Source organism: Lithobates pipiens, unplaced genomic scaffold (genome assembly GCF_037356315.1).
Source record: "Lithobates pipiens isolate NorthernLeopardFrog02 unplaced genomic scaffold, aLitPip1_a1.2 Scaffold_30, whole genome shotgun sequence".
Classification (NCBI taxonomy): Eukaryota; Metazoa; Chordata; class Amphibia; order Anura; family Ranidae; genus Lithobates; species Lithobates pipiens.
Window position 1 is genome coordinate 38,880,456 of NW_027507791.1, and position 24,534 is coordinate 38,904,989.

Below are 24,534 nucleotides of genomic sequence, written 5' to 3' on the forward strand. Positions count from 1 at the left end.
ATCTGATGCAGTAAACTGATTTGGAGTCTAGCTGCCTCAGAACAGGTAAAGAGTGAAATTTCATGGGAACTGGGGGGCCCAAGAAAATGTTTACCCAGGGTCCAATCAATATTAAAGCATAACTAAAGGCATTTTTTTTTTTTTTTAGTTTTGGATGAAGTAGAGATAGATTAGGACAACTGGAGGTTTTTATTGCTGTCTGCGTCCCCATTAAGGAAATTGTGCTGTTTACCATCGTCATTGAAAGTGAAAATAAAATAAAATCCCCACATTTTGGGTTGTTCCCAGAAAAGTAATAAAGGGGAAATCTTCCACTGAGGACACTAGTTCTGGTGGCCTGGGGGTCCCCAAGAAGGAAAAGCAACCTGCTGATTTAGGGAATGGTGACAGTGGCTGGTGATGATGGTTCTAGCAGTGAGGGCTAGCTTAATACTTTATACACGTCACTTATTGGCAGTAGAAGTGATAGAGAAGTGGAAGAGTGCCAACTTTAATGAAACTTCATGAACCTGAAAAACTTACTGGTTGAACTTAGGGATAAAAAGCCAATATTAATCTTAGCCAGACATCTGGAAAAAAAAGCAATACATAAAAATGTAAGTGTTTGCGCCAAGTGTCACTGTGACGGGAGTCACTTTGGGTGTGGTTGTATTCCATTGTTCTGTTGTGTCTGTCGACCATGGGAGAAAGGTATATTATGGGATGTATGTCTAGGTGGAGGGGGTGGGATATTACTCCAGCAGCCCCTCCCTGCTGATAACACTGTTTACTGATGAAGTTTGAATACACCTGACCTGTGTGTCTATTGTTATTGGACAGTTTACCACACCCTAAATACAAGGGAGGGGGGAGTGTCCCCGAGTTGTATATCTGTTGTTACATGTGTTTGAATAAAGAGTCTGATGTTTTTCACCCTACACTGTTACGGCTAGTGACTGGGTGGGCTAAAGGGTCTTGGATCGTGTGGTACCAGACAGAGGAAGCATTTACGGCGGACATATTCCTGTTGAGGACGGAGGTCCATTACAAAATCATACACCAAATTTGATGATCCATTGAGAAAACATAAGTGATCTCTGAGCTCACACATTTAGGAAATAAAGTGATGTTCATGAGAAAATCGAAGATGAGATGAAGATGGGTTTTGTTTATGTTTCCTAATATTTGCTGATGTTCTGGAAATGACAGTAAAAAATGAGCGTGATAAATCTCGATACTGAATGGAGAGAAATACAAATCCTTTGGCAGGAAAAACCTCTCCCATATACAGTATATATTCCATCTGTGTATTCAGCCATTTACCCGGAGGTCGGCTTTAATGTGCAGATCAGTACAATGTGGTAAATAGAAAAGGTGGTGGAAATTATTTCCTCCCGGGACCCGTCTCCTGAATTTCACTCATCCACTCTTGTATTACACTTAAAGACATTGTTCAATAAAACATGTAAAATTAAAGAGGCCCTGTCACCAAATCAATTCCAGATAAAGCACAGACTAATCAAGTATTTCAAATTTGTACTTGCAATGTATTTGCCTTTTATCAATGATGTTTTATTCATGTGCTTGGTGCCTTTGAATTTTCAAAAAAATTTGACTACTCCAGAAGTACTACTCCAATAGCCAAGCTCAGCCACCTCCCTCATTGCTCAACCTAGAACTTTCTCTTCTGGGAGTGTCAGTTACTGTCCATGCTGGCCCAGCTCCTCCAACCTTCACCTCTCTAGAAAACATTTTATATAGCAGCTGGGAGAGGAGTGAAGGAAAATACTATTAAGTATTTATTTATTCTCATCAGTATATCTCCCCCAAAAGGGTGCTTGTTTATTTTCCTATCGGTACATCTACCCCATAGGAGTTCCTGTGGGTTGTAACCTAATTTTAAAATTCTTATATCTACCCCAAGGATTGCACCTGTTTCTATTCTTATTGGTACATCTACCCCAGTAATCTAAGTTTACAATTCTTATCTGTACATCTACCCCAAATTGAAAGTACAATTTTTATTGGTAAATCTACCCCAAAACAGCACCTGTTTCTATTCTCGTTGTTACATTATCACCAATAGATTGCCCCTTGTGTGTTACCGGAGTTTACAATTCTTATTGGAACATTTACCCCAGAGAAGTGCCTAATGGTGTCATCTTAGTTTACTATTCAGTGAGATAGGATTGGAATCCATACCTTACCATAATGACAACACTGGACTCCAAACAAGTGTCCTTACCATCATGTAATCCAGCAAGACCAGTAAACCTGGTTACAAGGCCAGAGGTAGCCACCCAAAAATGTCATATGAGTTTTGTCTAGCATATCATATCAGATAAAGCAGAACTGGCTATCACAGATTATTCATCATTCTACATTCTCACAACATTGGTGTTAAGTCTGGTGAAATGTCCATAAATAACACTCATGAAGTGAGAAGACGCTCATAACTTCTGCTTCTCAGGAAGACCGTCACAACTTTCAGGTCTCATCTACCATGTCTGTCCTTCTTGCCATTGTGTTTCTATGTAAGTAGATTTTTTTTTTCTTTTTTTTTTAATACTTAGTATTCTATTATTTTATTGTAAATATCAAAGTATTGGTGTCTTTACTTTTGAGATTGTGTGCAACATAAAATATATCATTACTTTGAACCTGTTAGAGGCTCGATGTAAAGCACACTTATTATAGTTTTATCTGTTGTGGACAAAGTATGATGACCCCTCTTCTTCTTCTTCTTCTCTTCTTCTTCTCTTCTGCATCTTCCACCGTATTCACCATCCAATGGGCACTGTATGAGCTGTCTAGTTCCATGAGAAAAACTGCACATCATGTTACAGTTGTTAATTAGTATCCATTCTCAGTAATGGTGGATTGTACATTATAGAAAGGAGCTACAGAAGACATCTAAGCAGAGCATTTCTTGACTTGTGCTGTTATTATCATAGATTGTAAGCTGTGTTCATGGTCTTGTCATGCAGGCTGGAAGGTTCACATTAATCTAGATAAGTCAGAACCAGGAATGTGATTTTCAGAAGAGCTTTGTTTTAGTTGTAAGAGTCAAGGATGAAGATAGCTGGATGTCATCTATAAGGAGAAAAATGTCGAAGGTCAGGGTAATGCCAGGGTTGGGTACCGGGGTACATGTCCTGGTTCTACTGCTGAGTGCCCCTTGTCTCATGTGATTCAAATATTGTCTTAAGTTATATCCTCTATCCAATTAGATCCCAGAATTGTATCTACCCGGGGTGGGTAGAGGGTCTGATTACTCAATGAGGGAGTTAAATGTAGGTGTTTAGTTTAGTAAAGGGGGATCTGGTGGATACATAGTTCAGTTCTGATGGCTGGATGACTGAACCTGCAGAAGCAGGAATGGGAACGATCTGGTTACTGATTGAAATAAGTTAATAAAAGTAGTGGTGTTGGGGGGTGACTTGAGGCAGCATAAGGCATAAAAGAAATGTCTTGGTAAGGTGGTTATGATGGATGCATAGAAGGATCTGAATGAGCTTGTCCAATCATTGTGTAAGGGGGTGATAGGTTGAATATAAGGACAATTGATGGCTACACGTTGGAGGAGTGGTAACGTTAAGTCCGGTTGCTTAACCCAACCTCTCCAAACCATAGCTTGTCACATAAGGGAGAGCATCAGTTCCGATCTTCTGGAGAGCGAAGAAAATTGTGATTCTAACATTTTTGCTATGAAGAAAATTCATAATTTCTAACTCAAAATGAAAGGATGAAAAATGATTGGAATGCAGTAGATATTCTTTAATGACATGTACTGTACATAACATTTTCTAAAAAGTGCATTTTGGCTTTTCAGCTTTGAATGTGGGAAAATCTGGTGAGTACAGAGCTGAATTATATACTATAAACACAAGAATACTACAAAAAATATACTTTTTTTTTACAATTTTGGTCTTAAAGTTGTCTGAGAAAGAAGGGGTTTGGATCATTGATTATGACTTTGTTGATAGCTTTGCATTAATGCAGTGGTATTCAAAAAGTGCGGGTTAGCTACATTTGCACACAACTGAGATTTAATTGTCATAAAATTTACTTAAATGTATCACACAAATGCTTCCTGGAAAGACCCGTAGTGGTGAGATTTGAATTTGGGTCAAACCTAAATTATTATTATTATTTATTATTCAGGATTTATATAGCGCCAGCAATTTACGCAGCGCTTTACAATATAAAAGGGAGACAATACAGTTACAATACAATTAAATACAAAAGGATTAAGAGGACCCTGCTCAGAAGAGCTTACAATCTAAAAGGGTGGGGCAGGTGGTACAGAAGGTTATAACTGTTGGGAATGAGTTTATGGAAGTGGTAGGAGATTAGTTTGAGACGTGATAGGCTTCCCTGAATAGATGAGTTTTCAGGGATCGTCTGAAGGTAGCAAGAGTAGGGGATAGCCGGACCGGTGGAGGTAGCGAGTTCCAGAGGATTGGAGAGACTCTGGAGAAATCCTGGAGACGAGTGTGGGAGGAGGAGACGAGAGAGCTTGAGAGTAGGAGGTCTTGAGAAGAACGGAGGGGACGGTTTGGGTGATATTTGGAGACAAGATTGGTGATGTAGCTCGGGGCAGAGTTGTGAATGGCTTTGTATGTGGTGGTTAGTATTTTGAATTTAATTTGCTGGGTGATTGGGAGCCAGTGTAGGGATTGGAGGAGAGGGTTGGCAGACACTGAGCGGTTGGTAAGGTGGATAAGTCTGGCAGCAGCATTCATGATAGACTGAAGAGGAGATAGCCTATGTAGAGGCAGGCCAATGAGAAGGGAGTTGCAATAGTCAAGGCGAGATATAACAAGGGAGTGAATGAGGATCTTGGTAGTTTTAATTGTTAAAAAGGGGCGAATTTTAGAGATGTTACGGAGGTGAAATCTACAAACTTTTGACAGCGATTGGACTTGGGGCTGAAATGACAAGTCAGAGTCTAGGATTGCACCTAGTACCCTGGCGTGAGGGGAGGGCCTGATGGTTGCATTGTTGATTTTGATGGAAAAGTCATGGAGGGGGGCATGTGCAGGGGGGATTATTAATAGCTCAGTTTTAGAGAGGTTTAGTTTAAGGAAATGGTGTGACATCCATGCTGATATGTCAGTTAGCAGGTTAGTAATGCGAGAGGAGACTGAAGGAGTGAGGTGAGGAGCAGACAGATAGATTTGGGTGTCATCGGCGTATAAGTGGTATTGGAAGCCGTGGGCGGTTATCAGGTGACCAAGGGAGGAGGTATAAATAGAGAAGAGAAGGGGTCCAAGAACAGAGCCTTGGGGGACCCCCACAGAAAGGGGCAATGGAGAGGAGGATACAGAGTTGTAGGTGACACTGAAGGAGCGCTGTGATAGATAGGCAGAGAACCAGGAGAGCGCAGAATCTCGGAGGCCAAGGGAATGTAGTTTATTGAGGAGGAGCGGGTGGTCAACAGTATCAAAGGCAGCAGAGAGGTCAAGTAGTAGGAGTATGGAGTACTGGCTGTTGGTTTTAGCAGTTAGTAGATCGTTAGTGAGTTTTAGTAAGGCAGTTTCTGTGGAGTGCTGAGAGCGAAAGCCAGACTGTAATGGGTCAAGAAGGTTATTTTCACTGAGGTAGGAGCTAAGGCGGTTGTAGACTAAGCGTTCTAGAAGCTTAGAGGTGAATGGGAGCAATGAGATAGGTCTTAAGTTGTTCAGGTTGGTGGGGTCCAGAGAGGGTTTTTTAAGTATGGGGGTGATCTGTGCATGTTTTAGAGGGGAGGGGAAGGTGCCACTTGAGAGGGAGAGATTGTAGATGTGAGTGAGGGAGCATAGGATAGAATTAGAGGGTGACCGTAATAGTTGTGAGGGAACAGGGTCCAAGGGACAATTGGTTAGGTGAGCATCTGAAAAAAGTTTTGCAACCTCTTCAGTAGTAGTCAATTCAAAAGAGGAGAGTGTTGAATGTGCTATTGGGCCAGGTATGTTGGGTGGGGAAGATGTACGCACAGCGGAGGTGTCCTCGCGAATTGCATCAATCTTGTCTTTGAAGTGATTGGCAATCTCTTGGGCAGTGAGTGAGTTGGTGGGTAGAGGGGGTGGGGGACGAAGCAGAGAGTTAAAAGTTGAGAAGAGCCGGCGAGGATTGGATGACAAAGTATTAATAAGAGATACAAAGTAGGCTTGTTTGGCAGCATGGAGGCAGGAATTGTATTTTAGAAGGGCAGATTTATATATGGTGAAGTCTTGGAGGCATTTGGTTTTACGCCACAGCCGTTCAAGAGCACGGCAACGTCTCTTGAGATTTCTAGTGTTGTCAGTTTGCCAGGGTTGTAACGGTCGGGGCCTGATTCTGCGTGTGGTTAGAGGAGCAAGTGCATCTAGTGATGAAGAGAGTGAACTGTTGTAGACAGAGATGGCAAGGTCAGGACAGGACAGGGGAGAGATTATATCATATAGGTGGTCAGTAGCAGAATAGAGAAGAGAAGGCTTAAGGTGGCGAAGGTTTCTACAAGTGATAGTTTGCTGATTTGAAGGATGGGTGGTTGGAGACAAAGATATAGTGAAACTAATGAGGTTGTGATCAGAGAGAGGAAAGGGGGTGTTTGTGAGATTGCTAGGGTTGCAGAGATGAGAGAATACAAGGTCAAGGGTATTACCATTAGAGTGAGTGGAAGTATGTGTCCATTGGGTTAGGTCAAAAGATGAGGTTAAGTCAAGAAGTTTAGCTGTAGTTGGGTTGTTAACGTTGATAGGAATGTTAAAGTCACCAAGAATGATGGTGGGTATTTCAGAGGAGAGAAAGTAGGGTAGCCAGGCAGCAAAGTCATCAAGAAAGCGTGACACCGATCCAGGAGGCCGATAAATTGCTGCAATTCTCAGAGAAATAGGAGAAAAAAGGCGAATACAGTGCATCTCGAAAGAAGAGAGGGAAAGAGAGGGAGGGATGGGAAGGACTTGGAAGGTGTATTGTGGGGATAGGAGCAATCCAAATCCACCTCCTTTCTGTCCATTGGGTCTGGGGGAGTGAGTCCAATGGAGACCACCATGGGAGAGGGCAGCATTTTGAAGCCAGGTTTCAGTTATGGCGAGTATGTTGAAGCCATGAGAGATGAAGAGGTCATGTACAGATGTTAGCTTGTTACAGATGGAGCGTGCATTCCAAAGGGCGCATGAGATAGGGGGGCTGCTTAGAGGAAGCAGGGGGATAGAAACTAAATTAAGTGGATTGCGGTGGTTGCCAGAGGGGGAGGGGTTTTGAACATGTGGCTTGCAGTTTGAGAGTGGTGGCCCAGGATTAGGAGAAATGTCACCCGAGACTAGGAGAAGGAGGAGGGTGAGGAACACAAGATGGGAGTGAGATGAGCATGAGTGCATGTGTCTCGTGGCTTTGGAGTTTATGCCAGCATATGGATGCAGCAAATGCAGGAGATGATGGGTGCAGTAGTAGGAAGAAGGTAGGAGTGAGGGTGATATGTGCATGCTGCAGGGTAGAGGGGAGGGATAGAGTAAGGAGAATTTGAGGATAGAAGACACTGATGTGAGAAGGAAGAGAATGAGGAGCATCGTACTAGATAGAGTGGGAGTCTGACTTGATACAAAATAAAGGAGAATTGCTGGTTTGCTTGTTGTCTTGCAGAGATCTTGTTGTGTCTTCATCCAGTTCTAGTTATCCTGCTTTCGTTAAACTGCGTCGCTGAAACTGCGCATCACTCGTGACAGAGCCACTCAGGAAAGAGCCATGATGTCTGCGCCATGCCCCGGTCATTTTAATTAGAAACTAGGGATGAGCTGAACACCTCCCTGTTCGGTTCGCACCAGAACCTGTGAACAGACCTAAACTTTAGAACCCTATTAAAGTCTATGGGCCTCGAACGTTCACAATCTAAAGTGCTCATTTTAAAGGGTAATATGCAGGTTACTGTCCTAAAAAGTGTTTGAGGATCCGGGTCCTGCCCCAGGGGACATGGATCAATGCAAAAAAAGTTTTAAAAACGGCCGTTTTTTCAGGAGCAGTGATTTTAAAAATGATTAAAGTGAAACAATAAAAGTGTAATATTCCTTTAAATTTCGTAGCTGGGGGGTATCTATAGTATGACTGTGAAGGGGCGCATGTTTCTGGTGCTTTGAACTGTCCCTGCACAAAGTGTCATTTGTGCAGGATAAAAAATGTCTTTTAAAATCACTTGCGGCTATATTGTTGGGTCCCGTAATACAGAGAACACTCAATGAGTGTTCTCTGTATTAGCTGACAATACATTCATTCATTAATAAAAAAAAAAAAAAAAGCGTGGGGGTTCCCCTAAATTCAATTACCAGGCCCTTCAGGTCTGACATGGATATTAAGGGGAACCCCGTGTCAAATTTTAAAAAAAATTGACGTGGGGGTCCCCCTAAATATCCATACCAGACCCTTCAGGTCTGATATGGATACTAAGGGGAACCCCGCATCAAATTTTAAAAAAAAATTGACGTGGGGGTCCCCCTAAAAATCCATATCAGACTCTTTATCCGAGCACACAACCTGGCAGGCTGCAGGAAAAGTGGTGGGGGGGGGGCGAGAGAACCATACCAGGCCACATACCCTCAACATTGGGAGGATGCTTTGGGGGTCTGTGACCCCTCAAAGCACCTTGTCCCCATGTTGATGAGGACAAGGGCCTCATCCTCACAACCCTGGCCAGTGGTTCTGAGGGTCTGCGGGCGGGGGGCTTATCAGAATCTGGAAGCCCCCTTTAACAAGGGGACCCCCAGATCCCACCCCCCCCCCGTTTGAAATGGTAAGGGGGTAGTACCAAAAGTACCCCTACCATTTCACAAAGAAAGTGTAAAAATGGTTAAATAAGACAAACACACTTTTGAAAAATTCCTGTGGGAACAGCCAGGTGGAGAGGAGGAGAGGGTAGATGCAGCCAGGTGGAGGGGAGGACAGGGAAGATGCCACCAGGTGGAGGGGAGAACAGGGTGGGAGCAGCCAGGTGGAGGCGAGGACAGGGTAGATGGAGCCAGGTGGAGGGGAGGACAGGGTGGGAGCAGCCAGGTGGAGGGGAGGACAGGGTAGATGGAGCCAGGTGGAGGGGAGGACAGGGTGGGAGCAGCCAGGTGGATAAGAGGACAGGGTGGGAGCAGCCAGGTGGGGGCGAGGAAAGGGTGGGAGCAGCCATGTGGAGGCAAGGAAAGGGTGGGAGAAGCCATGTGGAGGGGAGGACAGGGTGGGAGCAGCCAGATAGAGGGGAGGACAGGGTGGGAGCAATCAGGTGGAGGGGAGGACAGAGTGAGTGAAGCCAGGTGGAGAGGAGGAAAGGGTGGGAGCAGCCAAGTGGAGGGGAGGAAAGGGTGGGAGCAGCCAGGTGGAGGTGAGGACAGGGTGGGAACAGCCAGGTGGAGGGAAGGACAGGGTGGAAGCAGCCAGGTGGAGGGGAGAACAGAGTGGATGTAGCCAAGTGGAGGGGAGGACAGGGTGGGAGCAGCCAGGTGGAGGGGAGGACAGAGTGGGTAAAGCCAGGTGGAGAGGAGGAAAGGGTGGGAGCAGCCAAGTGGAGGGGAAGACAGGGTGGGAGCAGCCAGGTGGAGGGGAGGAAAGGATGGGAGCAGCCAAGTGGAGGGGAGGACAGGGTGGGAGCAGTCAGCTGGAGGGGAGGAAAGGGTGGGAGTAGCCAAGTGGAGGGGAGGACAGGGTGGGAGCAGCCAGGTGGAGGGGAGGACAGGCTAACTGCAGCCAGCTGGAGGGGGAGACAGTGTAGATGCAGCCAGGTGGAGGGGATGACAGGGTGGGAGCAGCACAATGGAGGGGAGGAAAGGATTGGTGCAGCCAGGTGGAGGGAAGGACAGGGTAGATACAGCCAGGTGGAGGGGAGGAAAGGGTGGATGTAGCCAGTGATAAGGTCCTGTATCTCTATGGAAGTCTGCATCCTGCACCCCATCCCCCTCACTCTCCCCACCTGGAGGTAAGTTCTTACCTTGGAGGATAATAATAGAATCACTGACTCCCTCAACCCGACAGCCTCATGGTCCCTCTTCTCCTCTCTTCCTCTTCCCCCTCCCTCTCAGCATGCTGGGGCCTGCTGGTATCCAGGACTACATGTCCCATAATCCTCTAGCTGCTTGTTTCCCAGCCATTGGAACTGACTGTAGCCAATAGGAGGGCATTGCCAGGTGAATACTCGGCTCAAGGAGGAGAAGTAGAGGTGGAAATCCCCCGCAGCTGCGACTCTGCCTGTGTCACTCCCTTCACAGAGCCTGTCTGTTTCTGCGCTGCTGCCCTGGCTCCAGTACCACCACCGCCACTCCCCCTCAAGTACCACCGCTACAACCCCCCTCAAGTACCACCGCTACAACCCCCCTCAAGTACCACCGCACCCATCCCCTCAAGTACCACTGTTATAACACCCTTTAAAGTTGAAATCAGAAACAGAAATGTTTTACTTTGTTGTACAGTGGAAAAAAAAATAGTATCAAAATCATACTTTTCGGGGGGGGCCTTCGTGATTTCTTGTACCGGGGCTCTGAAGTTTCTAGTTTCACCTCGGGGTGTATGCAGATTTAAAGTATATGTGAACCCTCTCCCAACAAACCATTCAGTTTAAGTTATAAGTGAAAGGCAAAACATTTGTGTATAGATATAAAAACATTATATGCTCTTCCCCCCTTTTTAGAATTGATTGCCTTCCTTCTTTTCTCAGCTGCATAACGAGCTTAGAGAGTTGGGGGAGAAGAAACAGCAGCTCATCGGTCTTCCCAGTAAATGGCTTTGTTTTGTATTAAGATTGTGGGACAAGAAAAAATGAAACTACCACCATTTTATTATTCATGATCTCTGCTTTCAGAGAATAAAAAATCTCCAGGTCTAAAATTATTTTTTTTATACTTGAGGAGGGACCTGAGAAGAGGAGGATCGGGGCTGCTCTGTGCAAAAATATTACATAGATTATATAAGTATAACATGTTATACATATAAAAAAAAGTCTGCCTTTAAAGAGGAACAGCAGTCGGCTCACCTAATTTGTAATAAAAACATCATTGCCATTCTGAAGCTTCCCTCCAACCATTTTGCATATTATTTTATATATACTGTGATTCTGTACTTGCCAAATACGCTGCAGAAATCTCCCTCTGCCAAGTCTGGCTGCAGCCATTTTAACTGTGGGCAGCTGAAGCTGCTGTCAGTTCACTTCCTGGATTTACACAGACCCACAGAGGCATGTCTCCAACTCTGCAAACTCTCACGAGAAAGAGAGAGAGAGGGGGAGAGAGAGAGAGAGAGAGAGAGAGAGAGAATGAGAGGGAGAATGGAAGAGATAGAGACAGAGAGATAGATAGAGAGAAAAAGAGAGAGAGAGAGAGAGAGAGAGAGAGAGAGAGAGAGAGAGAATTAGAGAGAGAGAGAGAGAATGAGAGAGAGAAAGAAAGAATGAGAGAGAGAGAATTAGAGAGAGAGAGTTGTCTATGATGTCATAAGCCTAGGCTATGACAAGACAGGAAACAGGAAGTGGGCTGTATAAAGGGATTTACTGGCAGAAAAAAAAGTTTTACAATCCAAAGATAAAACAACAAGAAGAGCAGAAGATTTAATAGATGGAAAGATGAAAAAATTACTGAAGGTCATTTAATATCACTTTAAGGGGAGAAGTTTTCATTGCTAAAAATAAAGATCTACCAACGTGTGAGAAAATCTCTGTGCCCAGGATTACAAACATTCCCATTTCTATAGAGAATGTATTTTTCTCATACAAGATTAGGGATGAGCTTCGTGTTCGAGTCGAACATACATTCGACACGAACATCGGCTGTTCGCCCGTTCGGCGAATACCGAACATTATGAGCCGTTCACGCCAAATTCGTGTGGCGCTCACGGCCCACAATGCACTGCGCCATCGCAGTGCATTGCTGGCTCATGATTGGCCAAGCATGCACTGTGACCCCGCATGCTTGGCCAATCACAGCGCCGGCAGCGAGGAGAGCCAAGATTGGCCACAGGCAGGATGCCTGTGGCCAATCATAGCTCAGGCTGTGTAGTACACGCCCCACGCTATATAAGGCCGCCAGCGCGGCGGCCTTGTGTAGTGTGTTGGCGTCTGTAGGAGTTAGTGGGTGTTCTGTGTACCTTCAACACAGTGTACACCGTTAGTTATCGCCCGATTTTGCGTTCTTGCTCTTCTGTAGTGGTTTTTGTCTGCGTGCCCTGACCGCAGTATACACCATTATATCCACCTATATAACTAGCTATATTTCTATTTTTTAATAGAGCTTGCAGTCAGTTGCAGGAGATGGTGCGTGCAGTCTGCGTGCCCTGACTGCAGTATACACCGCTATATCCACCTACATAGCTAGCTATCTTGCTCTTTTTAAATAGAGCTTGCAGTCAGTTGTAGGAGATTGTGCGTGATGTCTGCGTGCCCTGACCGCAGAATACACCGTTATATCCACCTACATAGCAAGCTATCTTGCTCTTTTTAAATAGAGCTTTGTCAGAGAATCACCAGACTTCAACGTCTGCACTTCCCCGTGCGCCTGATACGATACAATGTCGTACGCGCATGTGCACACCTATGCACACGGCTATGGGCCTTACCTGATTGGCCTGACAGGCCTATAAAAGGCATCAATGTGCTCTGTGTCTTTGCTGGTTTGTGTCTACAGCTTGCAGTCAGTTGTAGGAGATTCTGCGTGCCCTGACCACAGTATACACCGTTATATCCACCTACATAGCTCTTCTATAATTGAGCCATCTGCCATCTGCAGGAGTTAGTGGGTGTTGTGTGTGCCTCCAGCACAATATACACTACCCAATTGCTGGTTTTCCCATCTCCCTTCAGGCCATTACCATGTCTGGAAGGCCAGCAAGGAGAGGCAGACAGGCGCGAGCCAAATGAGGGCAAGCAGGCTCTGTGTCTAGAGACAACAGTGCTGGTCGTGGACGCGGTGCATTGTCATCATCAGCACGTGGCCATGGGACACGCTTGTCCTTCTTTTCGGCAGCTGGACATGTTGAGCCGCAACATGCCGAAGACTTGGTAGAGTGGATGACCAAGCCCTCTTCATCCTCCTCATCCTCTCTCACCCAGGCTCAGGGTACTAGCAAAGCAGCTGCCAACGCATCGTCTTCCCTCCTCAATGTCATCATCAGTGAATCCTTCCCTAGACCCACCACATCCTCCTGAGGAGTCTCCTGAACTCTTTGAGCACAGTGTTGGGTACATGCTCCAGGAGGATGCACGATGTTTTGTAGGCTCTGATGATGATACTCAGCTAGAGGAAGGCAGTAGCGTGAGCGCAGAGAGAGGGGATGCTCAAGAAGGACAGCAATCTGGCAGTCATGTTCCACAAGCTGCAGCATACTGCCAGGTTTGCTCCAGCAATGAAGAGGGAGGGGATGATGAGGGCACTGACTCCACGTGGGTGCCTGGTAGGAGAGAGGAGGAGGAGGAGGAGAAGGAGGCATATGTCAAACGAGGCAGGATGCCCTCCGGGGGCCAGCTTAGGGGCAGCACAACGATTGAATCACACCGCAGAGCTCCGCCTGTGCAGGACGCTGCCTCTGCGCGTTATTCTAAAAGTTCTTTGGTGTGGGCTTTTTTGAGACGAGTGCATCAGATCGCACCGCTGCTATTTGCAACATATGTCTCAAGCTTATCTCGCGTGGCCAAAACATCAGCCCCTTGGGCACCACATGCTTGACCAGACATATGTTGACCTGCCATTCAGCTCGTTGACAAGCGTACCTCAAAAACCCACACCAAAGAACAAAGCAGACCTCTCCTTGCTCCTCATCAACTGGGATCTCCATCCCCACTAGACCTTCAGTCCTCTCTGAAACCTGCTCTGAGGGGAATGAAGGTGTAGAATTATGTGTGTCACAGCCAAGTGCTTCCGGGCACTCTGCTAGCAGTACACCCACGTCCGATTATAGCAGGCAAATGTCCCTGCCCCAGCTGCTGGACCACCGAAAGAAGTTCACTCCCAGCCATCCACATGCCCAGCGGTTGAATGCTAGCTTGGCTAAATTTCTAGCACTTCAACAGCTGCCTTTTCAGTTGGTAGACTCGGCCCCCTTCCGTGAGTTTGTACAATGTGCGGTTCCTCAGTGGCAGGTCCCCAAATGCCACTTTTTCTCACGGAAAGCGATTCCGGCTCTCTACCGGCATGTGGAAGGCAATGTCCTTGCCTCGCTGGACAGGGCGGTCAGCGGTAAGGTGCATATTATCGCTGACTCATGGTCCAGCAGGCATGGACAGGGACGTTACCTGTCTTTCACGGCCCATTGGGTCACTCTTCTGGCAGCTGGGAAGGATGCAGGATAGGTGCAGTGTTGGAGGTTGTTCTGCCACCACGCCTCCAAAATGCTACTATTGGTTGTGACACACCTCTCTCCTCCACCCCCTCCTCTTCTTCTTCATCCATGGCCTCTTCCAGTGCTCTGTCCTCAGAACCAGCAGTGCTCCATGTGGCTCACATCCTTAACCTGGTGGTGCAGCGGTTCTTGGGCAGGTACCCGGGCTTACAGGATGTCCTGAAGCAGGCCAGGAAAGTCTGCGTGCATTTCCGCTGATGATTTAATGCCTGTGCTCGGCTGGCTGAGCTCCAAAGGGAGTTGAACCTGCCCAAGAACCGCCTTATATGTGACATGCCCACCAGGTGGAACACAACGCTGGACATGCTGCAGCGGCTGCACACGCAGCAGAGGGCCATCAATGAGTACCTGTGCGACTACGGCACCAGGACAGGGTCAGGGGAGCTCGGTTTTTTTCTCAACACGCCAGTGGGGCATGATCAGGGATGCATGCACTGTCTTGTCACTGTTTGGGGAGGCCACAAGGATGGTGAGCAGTGATAGTGCATGCATCAGTGACACTGTACTAGACATGTGCATTCGTTTTCGTCCGAATGCATTTTCGTCCGAATTTCAGCTATTTTCGTTTTCGTTTTGACAAACGATAACGAAAGCACAAAATCCGAAAAACGAAAGATCCGACATAAATAAATGCTTTATTTTCGTTTTCATTGTTACAACAGTTCGATATAGAATAGGAGATTCGACATGACTCTGACAACAATCTGTCTATAGAACCTGTGGTCGAATGTGCTTAACCTTACCTCTATTAGTCCAAGATTATATAGAGAAAATATTCGACAGAGAAAAAAGATTTGACAGAGAGAAAAGATTCTGCAAGTTACTGTCCTAAAAAGTGTTTGGGGACCCGGGTCCTGCCCCAGGGTACATGTATCAATGCAAAAAAAAGTTTTAAAAACGTCCGTTTTTTCGGGAGCAGTGATTTTAATAATGATTAAAGTGAAACAATAAAAGTGTAATATTCCTTTAAATTTCGTAGGGGGGGGGTTGTCTATAGTATGCCTGTGAAGGGGCGCATGTTTCCCGTGCTTAGAATTGTCCCTGCACAAAGTATCATTTATGCAGGAAAAAAAGTCCTTTAAAATCACTCGCAGCTATTATGAATTGTCGGCTCCCGTAATACAGAGAACACTCATTGAAAGTCATTGATAAAAAAATAAATAAATAAATAAATAAAAAAGCATGGGGGTCCCCCAAATTCAATTACCAGGCCCTTCAGGTCTGGTATGGATATTAAGGGGAACCCTGCCTCAAATTTAAGAAAAAAATTGACGTGGGGTTCCCCCTAAATATCCATAACCAGACCCTTCAGGTCTGGTATGGATATTAAGGGGAACCCCGCATCAAATTTAAAAAAAATTTGACGTGGGGTTCCCCCTAAAAATCCATACCAAACCCTTTATCCGAGCACGCAACCTGGCAGGCCGCAGGAAAAGAGGGGGGGACGAAAGAGCGCCCCCCTCCCTCCTGAACCGTACCAGGCCACATGCCCTCAACATTGGGAGGATGCTTTTAGGGGTCCGTGACCCCTTCAAAAGTGTGTTTGTTTTATTTAACCATTTTTTACACTTTCTTTGTGAAATGGTAGGGGTACTTTTGTACCCCCTTACCATTTCAAACAGGGGGGGGAGCGGGATCTGGGGGTCCAGATTCTGATAAGCCCCCCGCCCGCAGACCTCCACAACCACCGGCCAGGGTTGTGGGGATGAGGCCCTTGTCCTCATCAACATGGGGACAAGGTGCTTTGAGGGGTCACGGACCCCCAAAGCATCCTCCCAATGTTGAGGGCATGTGGCCTGGTACGGTTCAGGAGGGAGGGGGGGCCGCTCTCTCGTCCCCCCCTCTTTTCCTGCGGCCTGCCAGGTTGCGTGCTCGGATAAAGGGTCTGGTATGGATTTTTAGGGGGAACCCCACGTCAAATTTTTTTTAAATTTGATGCGGGGTTCCCCTTAATATCCATACCAGACCTGAAGGGTCTGGTTATGGATATTTAGGGGGAACCCCACGTCAAATTTTTTCTTAAATTTGAGGCAGGGTTCTCCTTAATATCCATACCAGACCTGAAGGGCCTGGTAATTGAATTTGGGGGACCCCCACGCTTTTTTTATTTATTTATTTATTTATTTATTTATTTATCAATGACTTTCAATGAGTGTTCTCTGTATTACGGGAGCCGACAATTCATTATAGCTGCGAGTGATTTTAAAGGACTTTTTTTCCTGCATAAATGACACTTTGTGCAGGGACAATTCTAAGCACGGGAAACATGCGCCCCTTCACAGGCATACTATAGACAACCCCCCCCTACGAAATTTAAAGGAATATTACACTTTTATTGTTTCACTTTAATCATTATTAAAATCGCTGCTCCCTAAAAAACTGCCGTTTTTAAAACTTTTTTTTGCATTGATACATGTCCCCTGGGGCAGGACCCGGGTCCCCAAACACTTTTTAGGACAGTAACTTGCAAATTAGCCTTTAAAATTAGCACTTTAGATTTTGAGCGTTGGAGTCCCATAGACTTTAATAGGGTTCTAAAGTATGCTATATAGTTAGCTCCGTCGAATCTTCTTTATACATTCGACAGACACCATAAGCCTTCCAAGACAGATTCGACCGTAATTCATGTGGATTTTCGGACGAATGCAATTTTTGAACGAAAAACAAAATAAATAAAAACGAATTTCGGGAGTAACTAAATAAATTAAGTTTTCAGACGAAAACGAAATTCCGAAACGAAATATTTTACTCTGCACATGTCTACACTGTACCTCTTGTCCACCTCTTGGAGCATACGCTGCGTGGAATAATGGACAGGGCACTTGAGGCAGAATAGAGGCAGGAAGAGGAGGACTTCCTTGCCTCTCAAGGCCCCCTTTATCCAGACAGTGTTCCTGCTGTGCCACCCATCACACAGGAAGAGGATGAGGAGGAGGAAGAGGAGGAGGAGGAGGAGGATGATTGTGTCAGCATGGAGGTGGAGGCTGGCACTCAGCATCAGCAGCAGCAACAGCAGTCTTGTAGGGATGATTTACAGTCCCAAGAAACCCGTGGACTTGTATGTGGCTGAGAGGAGGTAGCTGCAGATCATGTTGTCCTTAGTGACCCAGAGAACTCCAGACCGAATGCCTCAGCTAACCTGGCCTCCCTGATCCTGGATCAAGGAGAGGGACCATTACTGTCTGGCCACTCTCCTTGATCCACGGTACAAGGGTAACCCAACACGTTCCCAGAGACTGGGATGTTACAAACTCCTGGTCCTGGACAACATGTTGCTGAGGCATCGGTCAGAAGGAGCGGTGGAGAAGGCGGCCATCTGAACGATGCGTTCAGACAATTTTTTAGTCCGCAGCCCCAAGGTATGATCGGTTTCAGCAACCATCGCCAGCGTCTGATTTACATGGTGCAGGAATACCTAGGGGCAAGATCAGACTTGGACACCTTTCCCACCGAAAATCCTCTGGCTTACTGGGTCTTGAGGATGGATCACTGGCCAGAGCTTGCACAGTATGCAATTGAGCTACTGGCCTGTCCTGCATCCAGCGTTCTTTCGGAACGCACCTTCAGTGCTGCTGGTGGCTTTGTTACCGATCACAGGGTGTGCCTGTCCACTGACTCAGTTGATCGACTGACCTTCATCAAGATGAATCAGTCTTGGATCACCCACAGCTACCAAGCACCTGAAGCTGATGTAACCGAATAATTTTTTTTTAAATATCACATCCCTTCAAGACTGCCTATGCTGATGCTGAGTGACTGTCCTGTTATGTTGATTGTCTATCCTCTTCCTCCTCCGCTGATATGTTGGAAGAACATTTTTGGTTCTGGGTGATGCCACCAGCCCAATTTTTCAGCCCCTGTTTAACAGGGGCATTTAATTACTATTTTTGATGCAATGCTTTGAAGCAGGGCTCATTCCTGCACCACAACTAGAGTATATGGGAGAGGTTGCAGTGTCGTGGCACCAGCACCAGTGCCTAAGGCCCAATTTTTCTGCCCCTGTTTAACAGGGGCATTTAATTACTATTTTTGATGCAATGCTTTGCAGCAGGGCTCATTCCTGCACTCCAACTAGTGTATATGGGAGAGGTTGCAGTGTCGTGGCACCAGCACCAGTGCCTAAGGCCCAATTTTTCTGCCCCTGTTTAACAGGGGCATTTAATTACAATTTTTGATGCAATGCTTTGCAGCAGGGCTCATTCCTGCACTACAACTAGAGTATATGGGAGAGGTTGCAATGTCGTAGCACCAGCACCAGTGCCTAAGGCCCAATTTTTCTGCCCCTGTTTAACAGGGGCATTTAATTACAATTTTTGATGCAATGCTTTGCAGCAGGGCTCATTCCTGCACTACAACTAGAGTATATGGGAGAGGTTGCAATGTCGTAGCACCAGCACCAGTGCCTAAGGCCCAATTTTTCAGCCCCTGTTTAACAGGGGCATGTAATTACAATTCTTGATATAATAGTTCACAGGAGGGCCCGTTCCTGTGCCCACCCAGAGTAGCTGTGAGGACTTAGTGTTGTGGCACCAGCACCACAACCACCAAAGGTAAATTTTTCTACCACTGTTCAACAATGGCATGTAATTACAATTCTTGATATAATCGTTCACACCGGGGCGCTCCAGCGCCCACCAAGAGTCACTTTGAGGGCTTACAATGTTGTGGCAACACCAACACCTTGTTCCGCCATTTCTGCAGAGCATATAGGGCAGGCCCCTACTTTCAAACATCCAACTTACAAACGTCTCCTACTTGCAAACGGAAGGAGACAACAGCAAGTGAGATGAAAAAAGACGGACGGCAAAACAAATTATACAGGGGTGATAACCCTTCCCTATGTTTTCCAAAAAACTTAAAAATAGATTTTTTGACTGGAGCTAAACTTTAAAAATGTACCAGTTGAAAATTACAAATAGATTCTACTTAACACAACAAACTTACACAGTCCCTGTCTTGTTTGCACCGCCTGTATACTGCTGTTCTGAGTATATAGGGCCTGGGGGCCACACGCATTTCCTTTTTTTAATATGGGTACAGGGTTCCCCTTAATATGCATACAAGACCCAAAGGGGCTGGTAATGGGCAGGGAGGGCTACCCATGCCATTTTTCTCAATGATTTTCATCCATATTGCTGGAACCAGATATAAGATTAAAACCGCAAGCAGTTTTAAATGACGTTATTTCCGTTAAAAATGTCATTTTGTGCAGGGACTGTTCTAAATACGGGACACACGTGGCACTTCACAGGCATACTACAGACACCCCCCCCCCCAGGCACCATATTTAAAGGAATATTTCACTTTTTTTTTTCACTTTAATCGTCATTAAAATCAGTGCTCCCGCCAAAACTGACATTTTTAAAAACATTTTAGGCATTGACCCATGTCCCCTGGGGCAGGAGCCAGGTCCCCAAACCCTTTTTAGGACAACATGCTGCATATTAGGCATTAAAATTAGCACTTTTAATTTCGAACGTTCGAGTCCCATAGACTTCAATGGGGTTCTAAAGTTCGTATGAATTTTCGGTCCGTTCGAAAGTTCTGGTGCGATCCGAACCGGGGGGTGTTCAGCTCATCCCTGTACAAGATGTGTTCACCTCTCTGTGTTTTGCTGCACACTGTGCTCTCTATGTGTTCTGTGTGATCTCTTTTCTTCTATAGGAGGGGCCATCAAACCTGTGGTGACCTTCACACCCAACTGGGGGAATATATTATACGATGACTCTGTGACTCTAACATGTGATGTGCCGTCTACTGTACCAGAGGAGCCCCGGACCTATCACTGGTACAAAGATAAGAGACCAATACCTGGAGATCAACAGAGACGTTTTATCTTTATGCCTTCAGTGGAGGACAGAGGAGATTACCAGTGCCAGACCATCGGTGGTGATATCAGTGATCCCGTCTTCCTAAATGTTACATATAGTGAGTCGTCCATCTCATCTCCATCATTACAGATTGTTGGGTGTGAATAGAACAACCTAAAGTATCATTTTATTACATTTCAGATCACGTCCTCCTGCAGAGACCTCCATCGGCCATCTATGAAGGAGACCCCCTGACTCTGAGATGTCATCATCAGAGATTATATGATGAAATAAACACAAAATTCTACAAGGATGATCAGGAGATAAAACCATCAGAATCCGACTCCACATTCCATATTCCTAATATAACGAGGAGTCAGTCTGGACGGTACAAATGTACTAAACAATTACAATTACATTATGATGAGTCAAATGTGGTGGAGCTCTCAGATGAATCCTTTATCTCTGTGAAAGGTAAATGAATGTCGTATATAAACTGTAATCTTAGAAATATTAGTAGATCCAGAGGAAGGTGAACTCCCAGAAATAATATGATCTGTGAAGTGATTCTGTTGCAGAAATAAAAAGAAGAAAATTGGTTGTAAAGACTAAAGATTTCCATTCTCGGCATTCAGGTAAAAGAACGTTCCCCTCTGTGCTTCCCCCAAACACTTACCTGTCACCTCTCTCTATCCAGCACTGACCCCACCAGCACTCCTCTCTCCTCTCCCCCTCCAATCACAGGACACAGAGGCAGCCATTGGCTCCTGCTGCAGCCAATCCAATTCTGTGAGGAGGGAGCGGGGTGGTGTCTATGGACAGTGGGGGTGTAATCACATGAACCCCTCCATAGCACACAGCTTGTTATGGGGGTACTCAGAAGGGAGGAGGGGCCAAGAGCGCCAGCAGGGGACCCAAGAAGAGGAGGAAAGAGATTATTACAGATCAGGTAAGTATAACATGTTTATTATTTCATATAAAAATGAAGCTTTGGAATCACTTTAATTATCACCCCCCATTTCTTGAATCTTCACCCCCTCTATGTGTTATTCTTCCATCCACTGGCCCTGATTTACATCTCAGGAGCCCATAGGCAGAGAATTATGAAGTGCCCGCCTCTAAAAAATACAGCTCTAATCAACACGCTCACCCCAAACATAAATTCCTTCTGCAAAAATGCAAAAATTCCCCAATCCAAATCCCCCCTCCTAGCACAAATCCTCTTCTTCAAATCCCCCTCCTAGGACAAATCCTATCCCCCAAATCCCCCCTCCTAGTGTAGACTCCCCCCTCCCCAAATCCCCACTACTAGTGTAAATCCTTCCCACAATTCCCCCTCCTAGTGTAAGTTCTCTCCCCAAATCCCCACTCTTAGCACAAATCCTCTCCCCAAAATACCCCTTCCTAGTATAAACCCCCCAAATCTCCCTCCTGGTGTAATTTCTCCCCAAATTCCCCTCTTAGCTCAAATCTTCTCCCCCAAACCACCCCTCCTAGTGTAAACCCCCTCCAAATTCCCCTCCTAGTACAAATCCTCTCCCACAAATCCACTTAAATCTGTCTTCTTAGCACAACTCCCTCCAAAATAACCCTTCCCAGCACAAATCTCTGCTCCCCAATTCTCTCCTCCTAGCACAAATCTTCCCCAATTCTGTCCCCTAATACATACATCCCCCCATTCCTCCTCCTAGCTCAAGCCCCACCCCCCATTACCCTGCTGTTCCCAGCATTAACAGCCCCCTCCAACCTTACAGGAGTAGTGAGGAGTTGGAAGGCTCTCTGTGCCCTCCAGCCCGCCCCCCATGAACATTGTACCCACACCCGATGCGAGTCCAGACAGGAGAAGTGTCAGAGAAGTGTGAGGAGAGAGCTGGGGTAACAGCGCTCCTCCATACAGCAGATAACACAGGATCCTCTTGGACGGTACACGGCTTGATTCCCTGCCCCCTTCTCCTCCAATGACTGCTCCTCTCCCAGAAATGTGTGTAGAGGGTGAGGAATCAAGCCGTGTACTGTGTGATCTAAGAGGATCTGTGCAATCCGCTGTATGGAGGAGCGATCCACTGACAGGAGCCGGGGGGAGCACCTCCTCCCAGCTCTCTCTTCGCAGTGAGTGTGAGTGCAATGTTCATTGGGGCGGCCTTTGGGGGGGGGCACAACTCAAATCTGGGGGACTCAACCTACCCCAGCATCCCCTAGATCTGGCCATGTACAGATAAGTGCCCCTCTAGGAAAGGCACCTGTTGGCACATGTCTACAGTGCCTAATAGGAAATCCAGCCCAACTTACCACACTACAGAACCTTACTACATAGAAAGCAGGGATTTTAGCAGTGATTTTAATAATGCTTAAAGGGAAACAATAAAAGTGTAATATTCCTTTAAATTTTGTACCTGGGGGGTGTCTATAGTATGCCTGTAAAGGGGCTCATGTTTCTCGTGTTTAGAACAGTCTGACAGCAAAATAACATTTCTAAAGGAAAAATGTAATTTAAAACTACTCACGGCTACAATGAATTGTCAGTCTGCAATACATATAGAAGTTCATTGATAAAAATGGCATGGGATTCCCTCATAGGGGAACCCCAAACCAAAATGTAAAAAAAAAAAATGCGTGGGGGTCCCCCTAAATTCCATATCAGGCCCTCCAGGTCTGTTGTGGATATAAAGGGGAACCCCGCGCCAAAAAAAAAAATGGCGTGGGGTCCCCCCAAAAATCCATACCAGACCCTTATCCGAGCACACAACCTGGAAGGCCACAGGAAAAGAGGGGGGCGAGAGAGCGCCCCCCTCCTGAACTGTACCAGGCCGCACGCCCTCAACATTGGGAGGGTGCTTTGGAATAGCGGCCCCCTCCAAAGCACCTTGTCCCCATGTTGATGGGGAGAAGGGCCTCATCCCCACAACCCTTGCCTGGTGGTTGTGGGGGTTTGCGGGCAGGGGGCTTATCGGAATCTGGAAGCTCCCTTTAACAAGTAGGGTTTGGGGGGAATGGATTGCATTTGTACAACAGTTAGCCGAGGGGCGAGAAGAAAAGGACCTCCGTTTGTTAGTTTTATATTTTGTTTCTAGGAATTTGGAGGCAGGGGTGTCATTGGCTGGTCTGGACAAAAAAACTGGCGCGGTTAACGTTCTGGTTTAAGTTAAAAGGTTTTCCGGACATGACCAAGGATTTTTGGGTGAGACAGGCGGTGAAGGGTTATAGGTGTTCTCAGCCAGGCCGGAATACGAGACGCCCTGTTTCTTTTGATTTATTGGGCAGGTTATTGGCCCAATTAGTGGTTACATGCTCTTCAGAGTATGACGTAGTGTTATTCAAGGCAGCGTTCGCAATGCCGTTCTTTGGGGCCTTTCAGATTGGTAAACTGGTGAGTCCCTCCACGAAAGTACAGGGGGGGGGTTAGGGGTGTCAGAGTTAGTTTGTGAACGGGATAGGCTGTCCTTACTGGTGCACAAGTCAAAAATGAATCAGTGGGGCAAGGAAGGTGCAAGTATATTCACTGCCTGGTTCGCCCTTGTGCCCGGTAGAGTTGGTGTGGGGTTTCCTGACTTTGCGCCCGGAGGTAGGAGGGTCTCGCTTAGTGCACCGGGATGGGCGGTCCTTATCTAGATTTCAATTCATTGTGGTATTTAAAAAATGTTTAGAGGCTTTGGGTTTGGGGGATCAAAAGTTTTTGTCACATTCATTCCGCAAAGGGGTGGCTAAGGAGGCGGTCAAATGGGGGCTGGATGAGGCTGTTGTAAAGCGGATTGGGAGATGGGAGTCTAGGAGGTTTAAATCATATGTTCGCCCCATCTGTTGACAGTGTAATGTAAGATAGTTAATGGGTAAGGGTTTTACGCTGTGGTGTCTTGTATATGGTTAATATTGCGTGTTTTTCTTTCAGGTAGAGCACAGTGATTGGTCTATATTGTGGACCACTCATACGTGTGTTGGGGGGCTAGGAGAGGTGATGCTCGTCCGGAGGGGAGACAGCTAGGTTTTTCAAGACAGGAGACATGTATCAAGTGGTTTGGGGTGCCGGGTATGCTTTGGGGCAGGATGGTCTGCCAGGTGGGTTTGCGCGTATGGACCGGCCTCCTGACGTGTTAGTTCTCCATGTGGGGGGCAACGGTCTAGGCAGTAGGTCTATGTTGGACTTGGTACATAATATCAAGTTTGATTTTTGGCAGCTCCACCTTGCCTTCCCACGCATGATTATTGTGTGGTCTGACATAGTGGCACAGACCACTTGGCGTTTAGCACGGTCAGTGGACAAAATCAACCGGGCAAGGAAGAAGGTGAACAAGGAGGTTAGTGGTTTAGTTGCCAGGAATGGTGGGTTGGCCGTCCGGCACCTGGAATTGGAAGTGGATACTTGGCGGTATTTGAAGAGCGATGGAGTTGACCTGAACGATGTGGGGATTGACTTTGCTGGTGAAGGATT

At 46.3% G+C, this 24,534-nt stretch overlaps 1 protein-coding gene across 1 annotated transcript; it reads left to right on the forward strand.

Moving 5' to 3' along the window:
- The first annotated feature begins 2,482 nt into the window (after positions 1–2,482).
- LOC143942169 (low affinity immunoglobulin gamma Fc region receptor II-b-like) lies at positions 2,483–24,008 on the forward strand. The gene is made up of 6 exons (XM_077463427.1): positions 2,483–2,513; positions 3,812–3,832; positions 19,963–20,226; positions 20,310–20,582; positions 20,687–20,743; positions 23,995–24,008. The coding sequence occupies exons 1-6, from the start codon at positions 2,483–2,485 to the stop codon at positions 24,006–24,008; spliced, it is 660 nt and encodes a 219-aa protein (XP_077319553.1).
- Positions 24,009–24,534: the final 526 nt, after the last annotated feature.

Excerpts from the sequence above, each read along its gene's own strand:
- LOC143942169 (XM_077463427.1), top strand. The coding sequence starts at position 2,483 with ATGTCTGTCCTTCTTGCCATTGTGTTTCTAT. Across the intron at positions 3,833-19,962 it reads TTTGAATGTGGGAAAATCTG|GAGGGGCCATCAAACCTGTG; the intron begins GTGAGTACAGAG and ends TTTCTTCTATAG. Across the intron at positions 20,227-20,309 it reads CTTCCTAAATGTTACATATA|ATCACGTCCTCCTGCAGAGA; the intron begins GTGAGTCGTCCA and ends ATTACATTTCAG.